Source organism: Anarhichas minor, unplaced genomic scaffold (genome assembly GCF_050575085.1).
Source record: "Anarhichas minor isolate MPS153535 unplaced genomic scaffold, ASM5057508v1 ptg000024l, whole genome shotgun sequence".
Classification (NCBI taxonomy): Eukaryota; Metazoa; Chordata; class Actinopteri; order Perciformes; family Anarhichadidae; genus Anarhichas; species Anarhichas minor.
The window spans coordinates 6,868,685-6,885,105 of NW_027466470.1; the positions used below are offsets into that span (position 1 = coordinate 6,868,685).

A 16,421-nucleotide genomic window follows, 5' to 3' on the forward strand; every position below is an offset into this window, starting at 1 on the left:
GCCAGAGCACATTTCAAAAGGAGCATGTAGTGCAACAGCTGCTTTGAGAGGTGTCTCCTATACATCTGTTGAGTCATTGTCAAGATCCATTCATTCAAGTGTCAATAGGGCTAGGAACTGTCACTAGGCAACGGGAAGACCATCTAGACATACGGTAATGTGCATACACACTGAAGATGACAAGTGGTTGATATGCAAATAGCCCTCATTACATCAGTGTGGATTTTAAAGTATAGTAGTTGTGGTACACTAAGTTATTTTACTGTGTTCCAGCGTAGTTCTCCCCCACATCTGTGCAGACTGTGCTCATTGGAACAATTCAAAAGAGACAGGACTTTTGATGAGATGTTGGTCAAACTTCTATGTGAATTTCTTGCAGCAATTTTTCTTTCTTGCTGCTTTTAGACTTTAGTTGTTTGTAACAAACTGGTGCTTTGGTGGGCTGCTGACACAAAAATAAAAACACCCCTTTTGCGTTTTCTGTTTTGTCCATTGAAGGTGAACTATCGCTCAACCTTTGATCTGGCCATCAAACACCAGGACAGGCCGTCACCAGCAGGTATGAATTAGTTGTGAAGATGAAGGGGAGGTGAGAGCCAATTAGGAGGATTAGAAATACATCATCTTGCACCAAATTAATCCCAGATTGTTCTTATTTGTAGTGAGTAAAGGTCCCATCCAATAAATCAGCATGTTCAAATGATATGTTGATTCTCAGGTAAATAAAATATACTGAACGCTGATAAACTGACATTTCACCGTCATCATATCGTGTAATTCATTTAAAACATGACGTCGGTTTTGGGTCTTTTTGATTGCATAATCTGTCCCAGTAGCACATGAAGATTCAAGACAACAACTCTGCAATGAGACAGAAAGAGCAGCTCATTAGAGGTCTCCCCGAGACTGTGGAACGACCTGCACTCTGTCAGTCCCCACACCGCCGTCACCACAGTGACACAGGCGTGTAATTAAGAGACACAGGGTGTCAGGGAGCTTTCCTTTTCCCCTGCTAAATACTCATTAGAGGCACCTTTAAGGGTGATGTTAGGCTGTGTTGCAATCCTGAGGGAAATGAGCTGACAAAACAGAAAGCTACATGAACAGTCATCTGAAAGCTGCTGCACCGAGGCCCTGATGGGGAGGGGGGTCTCGGGCTATGTAGTGCACATGTTTAGCTAATGATTTTTGCACCAGCATGGTTCCAGATCAAAGAGGCAAAACCAGTTGGGTGAGTGTTGTGTCAGCATGGCAAAAAAAAAATGTAAACCTTTTGATTAGAACCAAGCATGTTGCACACCCCAGACATCCTCCTCCCAACAGATGAAACTTTTTGGAAAGTTGAAATGCATATAAAAAGATACAGCCTCGATGGGGAAGTAACAGCATCCCCTCCCAACAAACCTCACCCTGTACGAATGTTCATATGCAGATATTCTGCCATAGTAAAACGCAGAGATGTAAGTAACATGCAACATGTTCACTGACAGCATATTTTGCAGATATGTTGAAAGATATTTACTAGCACTGCCACACAAAACTCACTCTAAACGTATCCGTAAAATGTTCACTTCCAATGTTTTTCAATTGGCTTTTCCTGCAATAATTGTGGCAAATATATCATAAGGTATAGTTAAGACTTGGCAACAAAGCAAATCAGTTAAAGATGCCCTTTCTTGTCACTAAAATGCATTGTGTGTATTCCTGAGGTCTAACAAACATGATCAATTAATTTCCCTCCTCATAAAACATTTTTCAATGTTGATTTTTCTTAACTTTGCAAATGAAACCTGCATTTATTATATCCATGTTCAGTAGCTAGCCATTCTTTTCTGCCTGAACTGGCACATTGCTGCATGTGTTGGCACAAACAGCCAACTTCTTTTAAATCATGGTAATAATGTGAAACTACATACGGAGACCCACTTATAAAGAATTGCTGCACATTTGCATAAAGGTTGCCAAAATGTACACTAAAGACCGACTAAAGTTAGTTTTCATGCCCCCTCTCTTCCTCGCTCTACAGGTCCCCCTCCCCCACTGAGAGGAAGAGATGAAAGGATGAGATGTGAAGATGAAGGAATAGATGGAACACATCTTTACCATATGGGGCACCCTTGCTGGATCCAGTTTTATTTTAAATTGATCAATTACTAATGACATGTGTCACAGCTGCATGTCACTGGGCTCGTGGTGGATTATTCTGTATTGTTGTGTTGTCTCAAAGCTTTTTTTGGTTGTTGGTTCTGATCAAGTAAAGTGCTTTTGTATTAACGTGAAGGAAAAAACTGTTTTCATTCATTTTCTTACAGATGGGATAAATTGTGAATATTAAATCATTTTCTCCATTCAAATTCAACAGTTTGATGTTCAATGTCCCACTGATTCATACAATCACACCAAACACTATTCATCAAGGACTCTTTGAATAACGATGATTCAAACAATAATTGAATTTGTAACTCTTAAATGTTAAGCCAGCTCTAAAACAGAGTACAGCCTTTGAGCAACAGACTCTTCAATATGGTTATTGTTGATGAGAATTTCAACGTATTAATCTTTTGTTGGTTTGTTGTTGGTTTCTACCGTCCCATCAAATCAACTGTAGCATCCAATTACAAAACAGATTTCTAACCAATAGGCCAGCTGATGCCTCTTAATGTATTAATGAAGCGTGCATCAGTACAGTAGCAGTAGCATACATTAGTCCGTCGTTCCAAAAATGCTGCCTTAGTTTGATACTCATAAAGATTTACTGAAGATGAATAACTTAATCATGTTCTGCAAATGTTGCTACATTATGCCCCCCTACTTAGCATTTATTATTAGAAGTGTATATTAATTTAACAAAAGGTACGATCTTTGTCCTCAAAAATGTATGACACTACAGTCTCAAACAGAACTTCACTCCACTGCCTCTCATCCAAATGTGCTATCTATTAAAATACCATTCAGTGTGACCATTATGCGCTACGAGAGTGACTCCGGCTCTTTGTACGCCACGGGAAACTGTCTGAATATGACCCAGTTCCTGTGCAAGTAATGCAATCAACAGCAGGGTAATTGCTGCTCCTCAACATCTCTATTGTGATATAAGTATGTTATATTTACAACTGATTGTAGATGACTGATTGTAAGACATGCTCATGCTACACCGGTCATTTATTCTGGGTAGCTGAAACAGCCTTGACATCATTTTAAATGACCCTTGCATCTTAGTTGAAGGGACGTGTGTGTCGTCTCATATGGCAGCTCATGAAAGCCACAGTCTAAAGTTGTTAAAGCTGATGACAAACTGTAGAATCTCTAAACTTCACAACTAAGCCGTAGTTAAGGTTTCTCCCCACCCATGGGACTATATATCACTGAAGGGACCCGACCAGATAAGCGGATCATGTGTCAGGGTTTTGTTCCTCAGGAGGAAGCCGGTGAGTTTACAGTCAGCTGAGAGTCAGCGAGGACACTCCTCAACACCCATGAACATCAGTGGGGACCTGGAAGGAAACTCAACGGGAGTCTACACTGTCATACAGCCATGGAAACGCCACAGTAAAGATGGTATTTTAGGAGTCAGCCAGGGACAATCATGTTCCTCTGGGACAGATATGCAGGGAGTTGGAACTAGAGGTGGCAGCAGTGGAGACAGCTGGAGGTAAACAGGATCAACTGAAGGAAACACTGACTAACACAAAGGTACAAAGTGTTCAAAAAAACATTAGTTTAAGGAATAAAAACGTTTCATTTAAACAATAGTTAAAGGATACACAGATACTAGACAGATTCACTAAACGGTCAACTGCTGGTAAAAACGTTATACCACGTAGCTCCCATAAAATTAAATTACAAGTCACTATCAAACATTGGTGATGCAACTTAATTATTGGAGCTTAGTGTGTGCAGCAATTCTCTTTAGAGATATGTCATAACCATGACCAGCAACAGGACACGTCTCTGCAATATTGCAGTTTCTCGTGTGAATTTGTCAAACCTAATAGGACTGTAATTTGGTTTATTTCCGTCTGCGGGACACCTCACACATCAAAGAGATGCTTTGGTAGTGGAGATATGTTGCATTGAGGCTGGCCATCAAAGAGCTCTGCATTCATTCAATGAATACCTTTTTTTTGTCCAGTAGCATATTAACAGTATTCCTCTGAAGTGACCAGTTTGTCTCATCTACAGATAGATCCATGAACTGAACTACAGAGATGTGCAGTACAAAGAAACACAACAGCTGTATATTTGAGGCCAGGGAGCTCACAAAAGCTGAGAGATGTCGGTTTCATAGGAGCATGATAGAAAACATTCTTACTAAATGTGAAAAATAGGCCGAGTGCTGAGTGGCCATCTATCACCGTGAACACCTACGTTTACTGACAGTCATTAATGTGACCTTCAGGTGGTGATCATTACAAACGAGCACAAAGACATAACTAGATTAACTGCGTGGGTACATTGTATGTCAGTGGTGTACTGTGACTATATGGTATAGTACTTTAGTACAATTCTAGATACTTGACTTGACGTATAGGCCTACTTGCCGTACAGAAGTATTAGCAACAGGATGCACTTCTCATCAAAAGTAAGACCACTCATTATGCAGAATTGACCATGTCAGTGTTATATTGTCATGTTATTGAATCGGCATAGTTAATTTATTAATATATAAGTACTAGGTTGGAAATTTTTACCAGCCACCAGATAAATGCTGGTAAAATGTGCACTGCACCAGCCAAAAACAACACTGATAATCTACTGAGTGGCTGGTATTGTCAAGTGGACAAAAAAGTTAATTTCCAACCCTAGTAAGTGGTACTTTACTTTTTAAGTTGTAGTTTCTCCAGGTGGAGCTTTTAAACAGCTTCACTGCTATTGGGTAGTTTAATATAAAAACAATGCATCATTTTTGACAAATGTATGTGTTTTTTATTGCAGTTAAATATTAATATGCACAATATGAATGATTTATTTTTGTGCAACAAATACACCTTAAACGAACATTTGGGTAACTTCTCAAATTACACGTTCAGTAAATATTAAACTCACCGCTCTGTTGACCTTCAGAAGTATTTTTCTTCGAAGTTTGTTTGGCTCCCTCGGAGTCTTGTCTGCTCAGCACCTCGGACAGCGACTGACGGGAACTCTGGCGTCCGGTTTGGCACGAGACGTGGAACCGCGCGCTCTTCTTCCTGGTTCGGTCCGACTCCGGAGCGGACTGGCTTCTCTCTGGGTCATGGTTCTCCGGCTCTGAGCCCACTTTCACCAACGCATTTCTTGTCCGCGTTAGAGCAGAAGTCACAGAGCCCATCACCAAAAAAATGTTTAAAAAAAAAGCTTCACTCGGAGTCGGTTACTTTGAGTTTACCTTTCATTTTAACGTTAACGTCTCTCAAAACCTGTTGAACCTTGAGTTTTACTCGCCAAAAAGAACGAACAATGCGCTGACAAAGAAAGCATCCACCTTCTTTCACACACTGTTAGCTTGTCATTTGATAAAAGTTAACTGACAGCAAGACTGTCAAAACGATTAATGAATCAAAAAGCAGAGTTTAACCGGATACGGTCGGCATGTCCCCCTCGGTTTGTGTCTCCTCCGGCGGACACGTCACGTAGAAAGTTGCTCTGTCGACAAACACACCTCTCTCTCGGGGCAGACCGGCGAAAACAAGCGGCATTAATTAACTGGCAAGTATCCCGGAATATTCAAATGAGCAGAAACCCAAATGCACTGACTTAAAGAGACCTTATTCTGTTCATGATAATCACAAATACCGGTAGATTTCCCTTTGTTATTATCACGCTTTTAACGTTACCTGGGGCTAAATGATCGCGAGATTTGGTCCGGGTCAAATCAGAGGTAAATTAAAATGTGATTTTGAGGCTTCTGCTACTTCTGACAAAACGTAGCCTGCTGTAAATGTTCCATCACTGAAGGCAGTTCAGTTGACATTAATCCCCGACAGGTGGCAGTCTAATACAGCAGGCTCTCAGTGAATTCACTGAAATGCTGTATCTACAAAACAGGGATGCCCCTCATTTAGACTGATTCTAACGACAGCACCTCTTATTTGTCATACTGCAACAGTAGATCTCATTAGGTAGCTGAGATGATCTTGATGTAATTTTTGAACAAATTAATTGTGACCTATTAAGGATCAGAATTTAAAAAAATGTGAAACTGTTTGATCCTCTTAAGTGTAGCAATGCAACAATGTAAAATAACTCAATTACAGACGCCTGCTTTCAAAATCTCATTTAATGAAAAGTACAGCAGTGCAAGATGCACGAAAGTATTAAAAGGTAAAAAAGTGCACATGGCCTCTTGCAGTGTTATAGTATTTGTGTGAGAAGTAGGCTGCTGTCAGCTGGTTGCTGGGGAGTTAATTTTAACAACTTTACATGTATACTGTTGGGTAGTTAAACCTTTCACAATGCATCATTATTTATGAACCAATCGTATGTTTTTAATGTCAAAAATAACTATAACATACATTTAGTGGAGTAAAACGTTGACTAGAATATGGCACGCTGAAATGCAATGTTCTACAAATGGAGTGGAATTATTAAGTAGCAATAAATGACAATCATCATGTAGTTCAGAATTGTGCTTAAGTACAGTCCTTAAGGAAATGTACTTAGTTACATCTAAAATATGTTACGATGCAACTCAACCTTTATACCACATTATAGTATTTCGAACAAATAAACATGTGGCAGATCATTGTTGAAGCTTATTACAGTTAATAGTTACTTAACATATTGTTGACAAACAATCTTACCGTAAGTTCAATTTAGAAGCATTCTGGAGCTTTCAATCATGTCACATGATCTACATGAACACATGTTGGCTTTAACGTTGAGTTTCAAAGTTCACCCTGAACATTGGAAACAGCAGTTGACAAAACAATCGCATCTCAAAGTTCCATTTAGCAGCTGTAATTAATCCATAATATATATTGGTACTAATTTTACTTAATATTGTAATTATTCTACTGTTACTTCTGTCTACTCTGTATGACTTGACTCCTTTTCAGGAAGACAGAGTCAAGGCTGCTGTACCTGGGATGCTTATAGATCCACCAAGTCTAAGCTATCATTATTCAAATATAAACTCCAAAAGTGTGACACTGCACACTAGTCTATTAGATACACATGTACAACCTATTGTCAAATACAACAGACCTTTTTTAATACTTTGTCCTTCTTGTGTAGGTAAATGTTTTTAGGGACTGCTGAAGCTCCTAAATAAGAAAGTCTTAGACTGCATAAACATGTGGATGTTATTTTCTAAAATAATGACCATTTCCAATATTTATTCATATGAGGCATTGTTTTACTACTTCTACGTTATTACCATAAAAGTATTACCAGCAAATACCAGCAAAGTATTACACCTAATGCACAGTATTGAGTTTCAGTTTTACTGGTTTATTGCTGCGAACAGGCAATTGTGACATCTTTAGCAGACAGATTTCCTGGAGTGTGCATGCTGTATTGATCAAAAACACTACTTTTGTTACAAATAAAGATTTTTGCAGACCTCAATAAGGATTACTATGTTGTGGTGATTTCATTACTGTGTCTAAACGAATGTAACAAAAGATAATACTTTCAGCAGAGGAGGAAGCAAAATACAGTCTGTGTCAACTAACAGGCTTTCTGGATCATCACATATAAAGGCACTTTGTGAAGCTGTTTGCTTTTTGTGTTGTTCGTTTCTTTGCTTGCTTGTAGCCCTGGTGAAGTATGTTTCTTCATATTGCTTTTGTTGATTGTTTGGCAAAGACAAAGATATCATTACTCCAAGTCATCGTGGTTCTGGGTTGACCCGTTGCTCACCTGAACGAGGATGTAGAGGACAGAGAAAAGGTGAGCAAGGCTGTGTGTTTGAGCTAAAATGACCAACAGAAAACTACTTCATTGATTGAAAATCACTTGAAGTGGACCCTACCTGGTCCTCCTCGGTCTCAAAGATATCAGTGGTCTTGATTAGATAGCTCTGAGTTGTTGAGCCATCACAATGGAATTTGTAACCACATTCTAGTTTTTTCAAAAAAAGAAAATTAGTGTGTTATTTTATTCAATAACCAATGCTAACATTCCTGCTGTGACAACATGCAGACGGCGATCCTACCTCTCGGGTTCGGAGATGAGTAGTTTGGCTGTGGGGTGGTGATTCTGAAAATAGAGAAAGTATAGTCCACAAATCAACATGGGTGTCTTTAATGCATGACATGAATATTCATAACACATCTATCAGCTGGACTTTTTTGAAGATCTTCATCCTCCACCTGTTCTCCTCTCCATCCAGCAGCTTCCTGTAGGTGGCAATCTCAATGTCCAGGGCCATCTTGACATTCAGGAGGTTCTGGTACTCCAGGAGGTGACGAGCCATCTCGTCCTTCATTTTGAAAATGTCCTTCTCCAGGCGGCCGATGCTGTCCTGGTAACCACCCGTCTCCACAGAGAAGTTCACCTCCACCGCCCTCATCTGGCGCTCCATGGACTCATTCTGGGAGGGCAGCCAAGTGGGAACAAAATGACACTTAGGTAGTAAAAAAAACTGAAATATAAAGTTTTTTTTGCATACATGACCTGTGAAAATAAACTATCCCTGGAAATGTATCTACTATTCAAAAGCACTCAACTTTTTCTGAATCTTTTGTCCATTTGTTTGATTCCTGCTATGTATGCATTGAAAACACTGTTTCTTTGCATCGTTATCTTTTATAATACAGTGTAAGCCTATAGTTGCATACTCACAGTTCCTCTAAGGACATCCACCTCACAAGTAAGGGACTGAATTTGGCGTCTGTGTTCATTGGCCTCTTGCTTGGCCACTCTCAACGCATCATCATGCCTGGCTGCAGCTTTGGTGAGGTCATCAAACTGCAACCACAGTAACAAACATAGAGAGAAAAGGGGAAGAACTGAAAAACAACTGTTGAATACATGCTGAGTCAGAGGTTGAGGGAAAGTGTCCATGGCAGAGAGGGTGAATATTCCAATATTCAGTCTATTTTAGCTCTGTTTTGGTCTCTACCAAGTTCTGGGGGAAATTTGTCAGTCATTTGGTGCTGTGCAGGTAGTGCCCACTGCAGCCTAAAACACTGCTGACAAGGGCCATGAAACTGGACCCAAACAGTTAAGTTGGGGGCCAGAAAACCAAAACAAAGAACTGAAAGGCACTAAAATGCTCCATAGGGTTAAGGGCATCTGCAGAGTCAGGTGAGTTCAATATATAATGGTTTTCAAATACAAGTAAATGAATCTAAAATATGCAGAATGTGCTCTAATACATTTATTCGGTTGCTGTTGGATTTCTTGAACCTTTTTTCTCTCCAACTTTGTGGAAAGTCTTTACCTTGGATTTGTACCATTTCTCAGACTCGTGGAGGTTTGCGACGGCCATGATCTCATACTGCTCACGGATTTCTCTCAGAGCAGCTGTCAGGTCAAGTTTAGGCATATCCACCTCGTCCCTATGCAGAGGCTGTATCCGGTTCTGCAGCTCCAGCATTTCCTGCAATAGAATCAATAGAGCTGGCATGTACAAGTACATAAACTCTTTATTTGAATGTCCTTTTCCATACTTTTCTATGACTTTCCTGGCTGCATTTAAATTGCTCTGATGCATTGAACCCTACCGATTTGGTACTCTGGCCAGCAGCCAGATTAACAAATACCTCAAATGATTTGGTCCAGTAATCATTGGGGTGCCTTAAGCTTATTAGGCAGTACATGTGCCGTGTTTCCACAGCAGACTGAGTCAGCTTCAGACACAGAAAAGGAAGCTTACCTCATGGTGCAGCTTCTTGAGGAAGATGATTTCGGCTTCGAAGGACTCAACCTTTCGTTCCAGGTCCACTCTGAAGAAGACAGCTTTGTCCACTTCCTGTGTAGTGACACCGACTCTTAAGAAGGTGACTCGTGAAGGTGACATGAATCATGCATTATGTGTTTGCTGACATAGAAGGAAAATACTCTTTCACACATGCTGTACAGGCGTAACTCACACAACAGCCACGAACACAAAATTACCCGTTGTTCAGCAAGGCAAAGTCACAAACACATGCATCCAATAGAAATCAACTGCAGGCACATGACGAGTGTCACTGCAGATGTTTTCTCGTGATTTTCATGTGTTGTATATACCGCAGCACCTCTTAGGCCACTGTCCTCGAGTACGTCACAGGCAGATTGGCAGTGGTGGAACTGCACTAAACGTCAGTTTTGAGGTACTTGAACTTTACTTGAGTATTTTTATTGTATACTTCATACTACATTATAGAGGTGTCTATTGTACTTTTTACTTCTTTGACATTCAATTACTGATCAGTTTTCAAATTAAGAATTTTATATGATGAGGTCATAAAATATGATGCAGTGTTTTACTTTTAAACTACCCAGTAGTGTATGAAGTAGAAATTGGCTACTTATTGACAAATGACTACATGAAGTAATACAAACCAGGGAAAAAAACTATATGATTGATAATATAACCATCTGAAATTTGTGTTTCAGCATATGTATTTACTTTAACTTATAATGCAGGACTTTGACTTGTACTTGAGTATTTTATATTATGGTAGTTCTAGACTCATAATACTTCTTTGGGGTTTCTCAAATGGTGCACATTACTGTACAGTAAAACAAGCCACATACCTGCCTAGCCAATTACTTCTGGGATAAATGTCTAAAAAATAGATCAGTGAGATTGTTCTTTCTAAATGAATTTGATTTCATAAAAGGAGTCACTGTAGAGCTCCCAGAGCCACAAAGCGTTGTGCAAGAGGCCTTTAATCATGTTGTTAAGGTATAAGTGTGAGAGCCGTCTCAACGGTGCTGAGCCGAGTGGTGCGCACGAGACGCTCCTCCACACATAACTCACTGTCAGGCCAGGTGGATAAATCATATAGAGAAGAGCTGGTCCTCCGCCTCTCTCCCCCTTCTCACAGACTGTCCCTGTATCATTGAAACTCACGGGACTTAAATCAGAGACGGGACAACGAGGGACAGGGATTAAGACTGCGTAGGGGATCAGGAGGCGACTGGACATCGGGACCAGGAATATAAACCGTAATTTCTCTGAAGGAGAAGGGCCTGCTAGCTGTGTTCCTTTGATCCTGATCACCCTGGCGGCAGACCACGGGGATTGAGTCTGTTCGTCGTCGGCGAGGCCCCTCAGTTTGCGCACACTTCTGGTTGGTCCTCGTTCTTTTCTGTTTATACAGAGCCTCGAAATTTTAGACCGTGTGGTATGCCCGCACGTAACACTATCTATCACATTTAAACATAACAGAGATTTACCTGATGCCAACAGTGTGAAAAACACTTTATTTCATCACGTGAATCATACTGTACCAATCTGAAAATATGCAGGGTGCCCTCAGCCTTCTCTCGCTGGGAGATCTCCACCTGCAACCTGCACGGACAGACAAAAAGCAGGCAATTTTTTATTTTTTTATAACTGACATGATCTCCTTTTTTCTGCCTCCTCAGCTCTGTTTGCCTTGCCTCTACATCTTCACACATGACAAACATTTCAGTGAGAAATAAACTCAGACAGAGAGCTGCGGCAACACTTCAAGTTCAGAATTTTGCGCAGTGCCTGGCATATATAAACTTAAAGCGAGAAGAAGTTGATGAATAATAAGAGAATATCCGCATATTGGCAATAACGGTTCAGGGACACAACGTAATTACATCTGCATTGAGTTTCTTTAACATCATACAGAGATCGGAGACGCCCCCCTTACTTCTCTGTCAGGCTGTTGACGTTGTCTGCCAGGTAATTCCCGGAAACTTCCACCCGGGCCTTCTCGTTGGTCAGCTGGTCCACCTGGCACCTCAGCTCCCGCATCTTGTCCTCGTACAGATCCCCGATCCGGGACGTGCCTTTGCCCCGCAGCTGCTCCAGCTCCGCCAGCTGGATCTTGTTCTGCTGCTCCAGGAAGCGGACCGTGTCGATGTAGTTGGCGAAGCGGTCGTTGAGCGTCTGCATCTGCACCTTCTCGTTGGTGCGGTTCCTCATGAACTCGCTGTTGATGGCGCAGGACTTGGGGAAGTCCAGTATGGCCACGTTGCTCCAGTGACTCTGGATATTCGTCGGGGAGAGCCCGTAGGAGACCCGGGAGGAGCGCACCGGGCTGGATAACTGGTAGCTGGAGTAGCTGGTCCTGTCCACGACTTTCTCTCCACCGAACATCTTCCCGTAAGAAGACTGTGGACCCACTGTATAAGAAGTCATCTTCCTGGGATCTTTTTCTCACAGTAAGCTCGGTGCTGTTCTTGTCCCGACTGCATCAGCGGAGTGCGCTTAGGAAGGCGGTTCCTAAATCATTCCTGATTTATAGTCTCCTCATCATGCAAATTGCTCTACGAGGACTTGACGGACATTTGGACTGTCCAATCAGAGAAAGGAGCAAGAGAAGGTTGTCTTTCAGGTAAGATCCTGGATCGAAGTAGGACAAACTGTTATTGCGCACAATGAAGTATTGTTTTTTTTCAGGGTCTGGCATAAACTGTCACTTCAAAGATGTCCCTGTGCACGAGCTCATTCATAGTTATTTTGAGGATTTCTTTTGGATGTTGTTGTCCACAAATAATAGAAAACCCTGAACAAGTATGGGTCTGATCTCCCAGAACAATTTAAGTTTGACTTAGTATTTGTTGGGATACAGAAGATGAATATTGAGACAAGACAGACATTTTGTGTTTTTCTGGTTAGAAAAGAGGTTTTTTTTCCCCACATGCTCTGTCCATTTTTCATCCTCACAATCCAGATTAGTGACACAATGCGGCGCTGAGAATTGCTTCCTGATATTTGATTTTTCCATTTAATCAATTTCTTTCTCCCCCTGGCTATCAGATAGACACATGCACTTCACACGCATTTTCACACTGCATGGGTTTGTCCAATCTATTGTATGAAGCACTGTGACATAAGACTCGTCAATAAACTGTCCCCCACCCATGCTAATACTTGTTTTTTATCAGTTGTGGCGTGAGTGCATGTATGCACTTTACTATGCTTTATGTGAAATACTTGAGGGGGGAAAGTGAAGTGCAAGTCAGCATCTTCACAATTGTTAATCAGGTTTAGAAAACTGGTGAGTAAGGGCTCTTGTGTGTAAATCCAGTTGTTCTTTTTCCACTAGAGAATATTCATTTCAATCATTATAAATACTTATAGATATCAACTCACCCAAGCCCGGGAGATTATCGTTAAAGTTTAAGAGGGCTGGAAAACGTGCGGAGGAGGAAAAAGGGGGGGGGGGGGGGGGGGGGGGGGGGGGAAAGGTATGTGTTCATTAAAGATTAGTTTAATTTGCCATGGTGATTTATATATCCATATTTAACTATTGTTTTGTTCATTAGTGTGCTGACTGAAAGGCCTCAGCCAAACACATGTCCCTCTGCGGGGCCTTTTGCATCGATCTGTCCCCCAGTAACTGAAGAAATTAACGACGAGTATGAGGAGATCCAGCAATGGGGAGAAAACTGTACTCATTCAAGATTAGTTATTGTTGGAACTATTGTTATCCTGTTTCTCTTTATTCAACTTCTTCCGTACATATTTTGGCTCTCTTCTTCTTCTTCATGTTTAAGCTACAGAAACCGTTCAAATATGAAAATGTTCAGTTCTTTCAGCTCATGATGGCTATATCTTTTCATATTTGTAATCTTTAAACTTTTTGAATTATTAAGCTTGTTGCAATTTGCTTTTGAATGTGATCTCTATGGAGAAAATCTTGAAATCCTGTTAAACTTCTTCAACATTCAAAGCCTTCTTCTTCCTCATACTTTCAGCTACAGACACCATAGTTAGACATTTCAAGTGTTGAAAACGGGCCCTTCCTCTGGAATGACCTTCCTGCTCACATCAAACAGTTGAGGCCTTTAAATCCTGTTTTAAAACTAATCTTTTGGTCCTAACTTTCAGTTATTTGCTGAATCTTTGATTACTTCAGGCCAGGCCTCTTATTTGTTACTATTATGCTTCCAGCAGATCAGTCATTGTGCAATCATTACCTGTAGAAGTCATATTTCATTTTTTAATTACTGTGTCAAAACACATAGAACACACCTTGGTTCCCTTTAATTTCGTTCTCATACTCAAACTCATTTTTGTGCCACAACAAGGCTTCAGGCTATCTTGGTCCAGGGCCAGTGACGTTTGGATCTCACTCCTTGTGTTTGTTTCCTTCCTCCTATCTGTGTGAATGGCGGGCTTGTTCTGTGTAAGTCACACCTGCTTTGAGAAAGTTAACAACTGTCAGAATCAGCTTTATTCGTGTTTTTTGCATTCAGCTAACGTTTTAATCATCATGGCCAGTGATAGTTTGTTTAAACATGAGGCTTGAAAGACCTCCTGAGTTCTCTTAAAAATTACTTCAGGCCTCGTACCTGTTGCCAGTAATGCAATCATTCCCTGTCTGGGAATTCCAAAGAATGTTTCTTTGTACCTATGTTGGGGTCTGACTATGTGCTTGTAAGCACATAGTCAGACCCCAACATAGGTGAGCACATGGTGACCACAAGCCTTGTGGTCACCATGTGCTTTGAAGAAAGGAAAAGACCTGGGGCCTGCTTGTTCAGCAAAAAGCCTGATTTGAGTTCAAGATAACACCATGCTCCAGGAGAAGCTAAGTCGCACCTAAGTGTGACTTGTCATCACTGGGCTCATTGGCCGAGAACCACAGGCTCCACAGGGGTTCCGGTGCTGCAGCTCTGCCTGTCCCTGAAACCATAAAACTCTGCGAAACCTTGAAACCTCGAAACTTGCAAGGAGGCAAGAACACAACATTGCTGTGTTGTTATTATTATTATTAATGATTGTTAATAATCTTACTGACATTAATAATTCTATTGATGTCAATAATTTAGTTTTTCATATTTGCTGATAACTCAAACACGCTACTTTTCGTTCCCAGCACCTGTTGCCATTAACCTTTCAGAATATCAGTCATTGCGTAATCGTTACCTGTAGGAGCCAAGTTCCAAAGAATTTTTCTTTGTACCTGTTGCAATTAACCTTTCAGAATGTCATTGTGCAATCGTTACCCGTAGGAGCCATATTCCTAAGAATTGTTCTTTGTGCCTGTTGCAATTAACCTTTCAGAATGTCATTGTTCAATCGTTACCCGTAGGAGCCATATTCCTAAGAATTGTTCTTTGTGCCTGTTGCAATTAACCTTTCAGAATGTCATTGTTCAATCGTTACCCGTAGGAGCCATATTCCTAAGAATTGTTCTTTGTACCTGTTGCAATTAACCTTTCAGAATGTCATTGTTCAATCGTTACCCGTAGGAGCCATATTCCTAAGAATTTTTCTTTGTCTACTGACTGTGTCAAAACGCATAAAACACACCTTGTGTACCTTTAATTTCACTCTCACACTCAACCTCTGAATTTGTGCCACAACAAGACTTAATGATAGCTCTCGTCATTTCCAAAGGTTAGTCATTAGTTAGTGCCCAAACCGGCCATGGATAATTAGTGACACACACGCATGTGTTTCTATGAAGCAATAGCTGCTCTCAAGTTCAAGACTGTCCATCACAAATACAAGATTCAATCCAAGAGTATGAATCTCAAATGCAGAAATAAGAGAAGCAATATCTCAAATGAACCCCAGTGATACATCTTACTGCTGGTAATATTGAAGTATATATATTGCAACGTCTTCGGGCAAGAGATTGAAAACCGGTGAGTAAGGGCCCAAGTGTGTAAATCCAGTTGTTCTTTTTCCACAAGAGAGTATTCATTTCATTCCTTGTAAATACTTATAGATATCAACTCACCCAAACCCGAGAGATTATCGTTAAAGTTTAAGAGGGCTGAAAAACGTGTGGAGGAAAAAAGGGAAAAAACTTGTCCTCAAGTGTGTGAAGAAATTAACGACCCTCCTGTGGAGATCCAGCCATCTAGGGAGAAAACTACAAGGAATGTACTCATTAAAGATTAGTTATTTAATTTGCACTATTATTTATATATATTTAACTATTATTTTGTTCATCAGGGAGCTGCCTGTGCACGAGCCACGACCCGGATCGCTCCACTGGGATGGTGAACACAACGTAGCAGTGGAAGCGCTCATCCACGCTGAGGCCTCATCAGAAGATATTACTGCTCAGATCAACGAAGTACCCTCAGCGTATTTTGTGGACCATGATGCCTCGGCGCGTGTGCCCGAGACTGGATTAGCCAACGCTGTTGCATCAAACAGTGAGTACGAAACAGTTTCGCCGCCAGCGGAATTGCCGTATGACCTTGTACAATTTGTGTTTGCTCGCTGTGTAGGCGCTGATGATGATGATATGTGTCTGAACCCCCGTTTTAACAAGGGCAAAGCCATCCTGAATAGACTACGAAATGTGCCTCCTAGGCCGTTACCATACTGAGTACTCGCCCCAATA

General features: G+C 40.9%; 2 protein-coding genes across 2 annotated transcripts in view; both read right to left on the minus strand.

Moving 5' to 3' along the window:
* Window positions 1–5,568, minus strand: part of LOC142956396 (dual specificity calcium/calmodulin-dependent 3',5'-cyclic nucleotide phosphodiesterase 1A-like) — a 75,350-nt gene extending 69,782 nt beyond the window's left edge. The window contains exon 1 of the mRNA XM_076097958.1: window positions 5,047–5,568. Within this exon, the coding sequence (XP_075954073.1) occupies window positions 5,047–5,308 (262 nt within the window). The 5' untranslated portion in view covers window positions 5,309–5,568. The remainder of the gene's footprint in view (window positions 1–5,046) is intronic.
* A 2,229-nt stretch (window positions 5,569–7,797) lies between these two features.
* Window positions 7,798–12,250, minus strand: LOC142955997 (vimentin-like). Its single transcript, XM_076097280.1, has 9 exons — window positions 11,760–12,250; window positions 11,365–11,425; window positions 9,800–9,895; window positions 9,365–9,523; window positions 8,764–8,889; window positions 8,292–8,512; window positions 8,135–8,178; window positions 7,952–8,040; window positions 7,798–7,839 (listed from the first exon to the last, which is right to left on the minus strand). The coding sequence occupies exons 1-9, from the start codon at window positions 12,248–12,250 to the stop codon at window positions 7,798–7,800; spliced, it is 1,329 nt and encodes a 442-aa protein (XP_075953395.1).
* Between the last annotated feature and the right edge of the window lie 4,171 nt (window positions 12,251–16,421).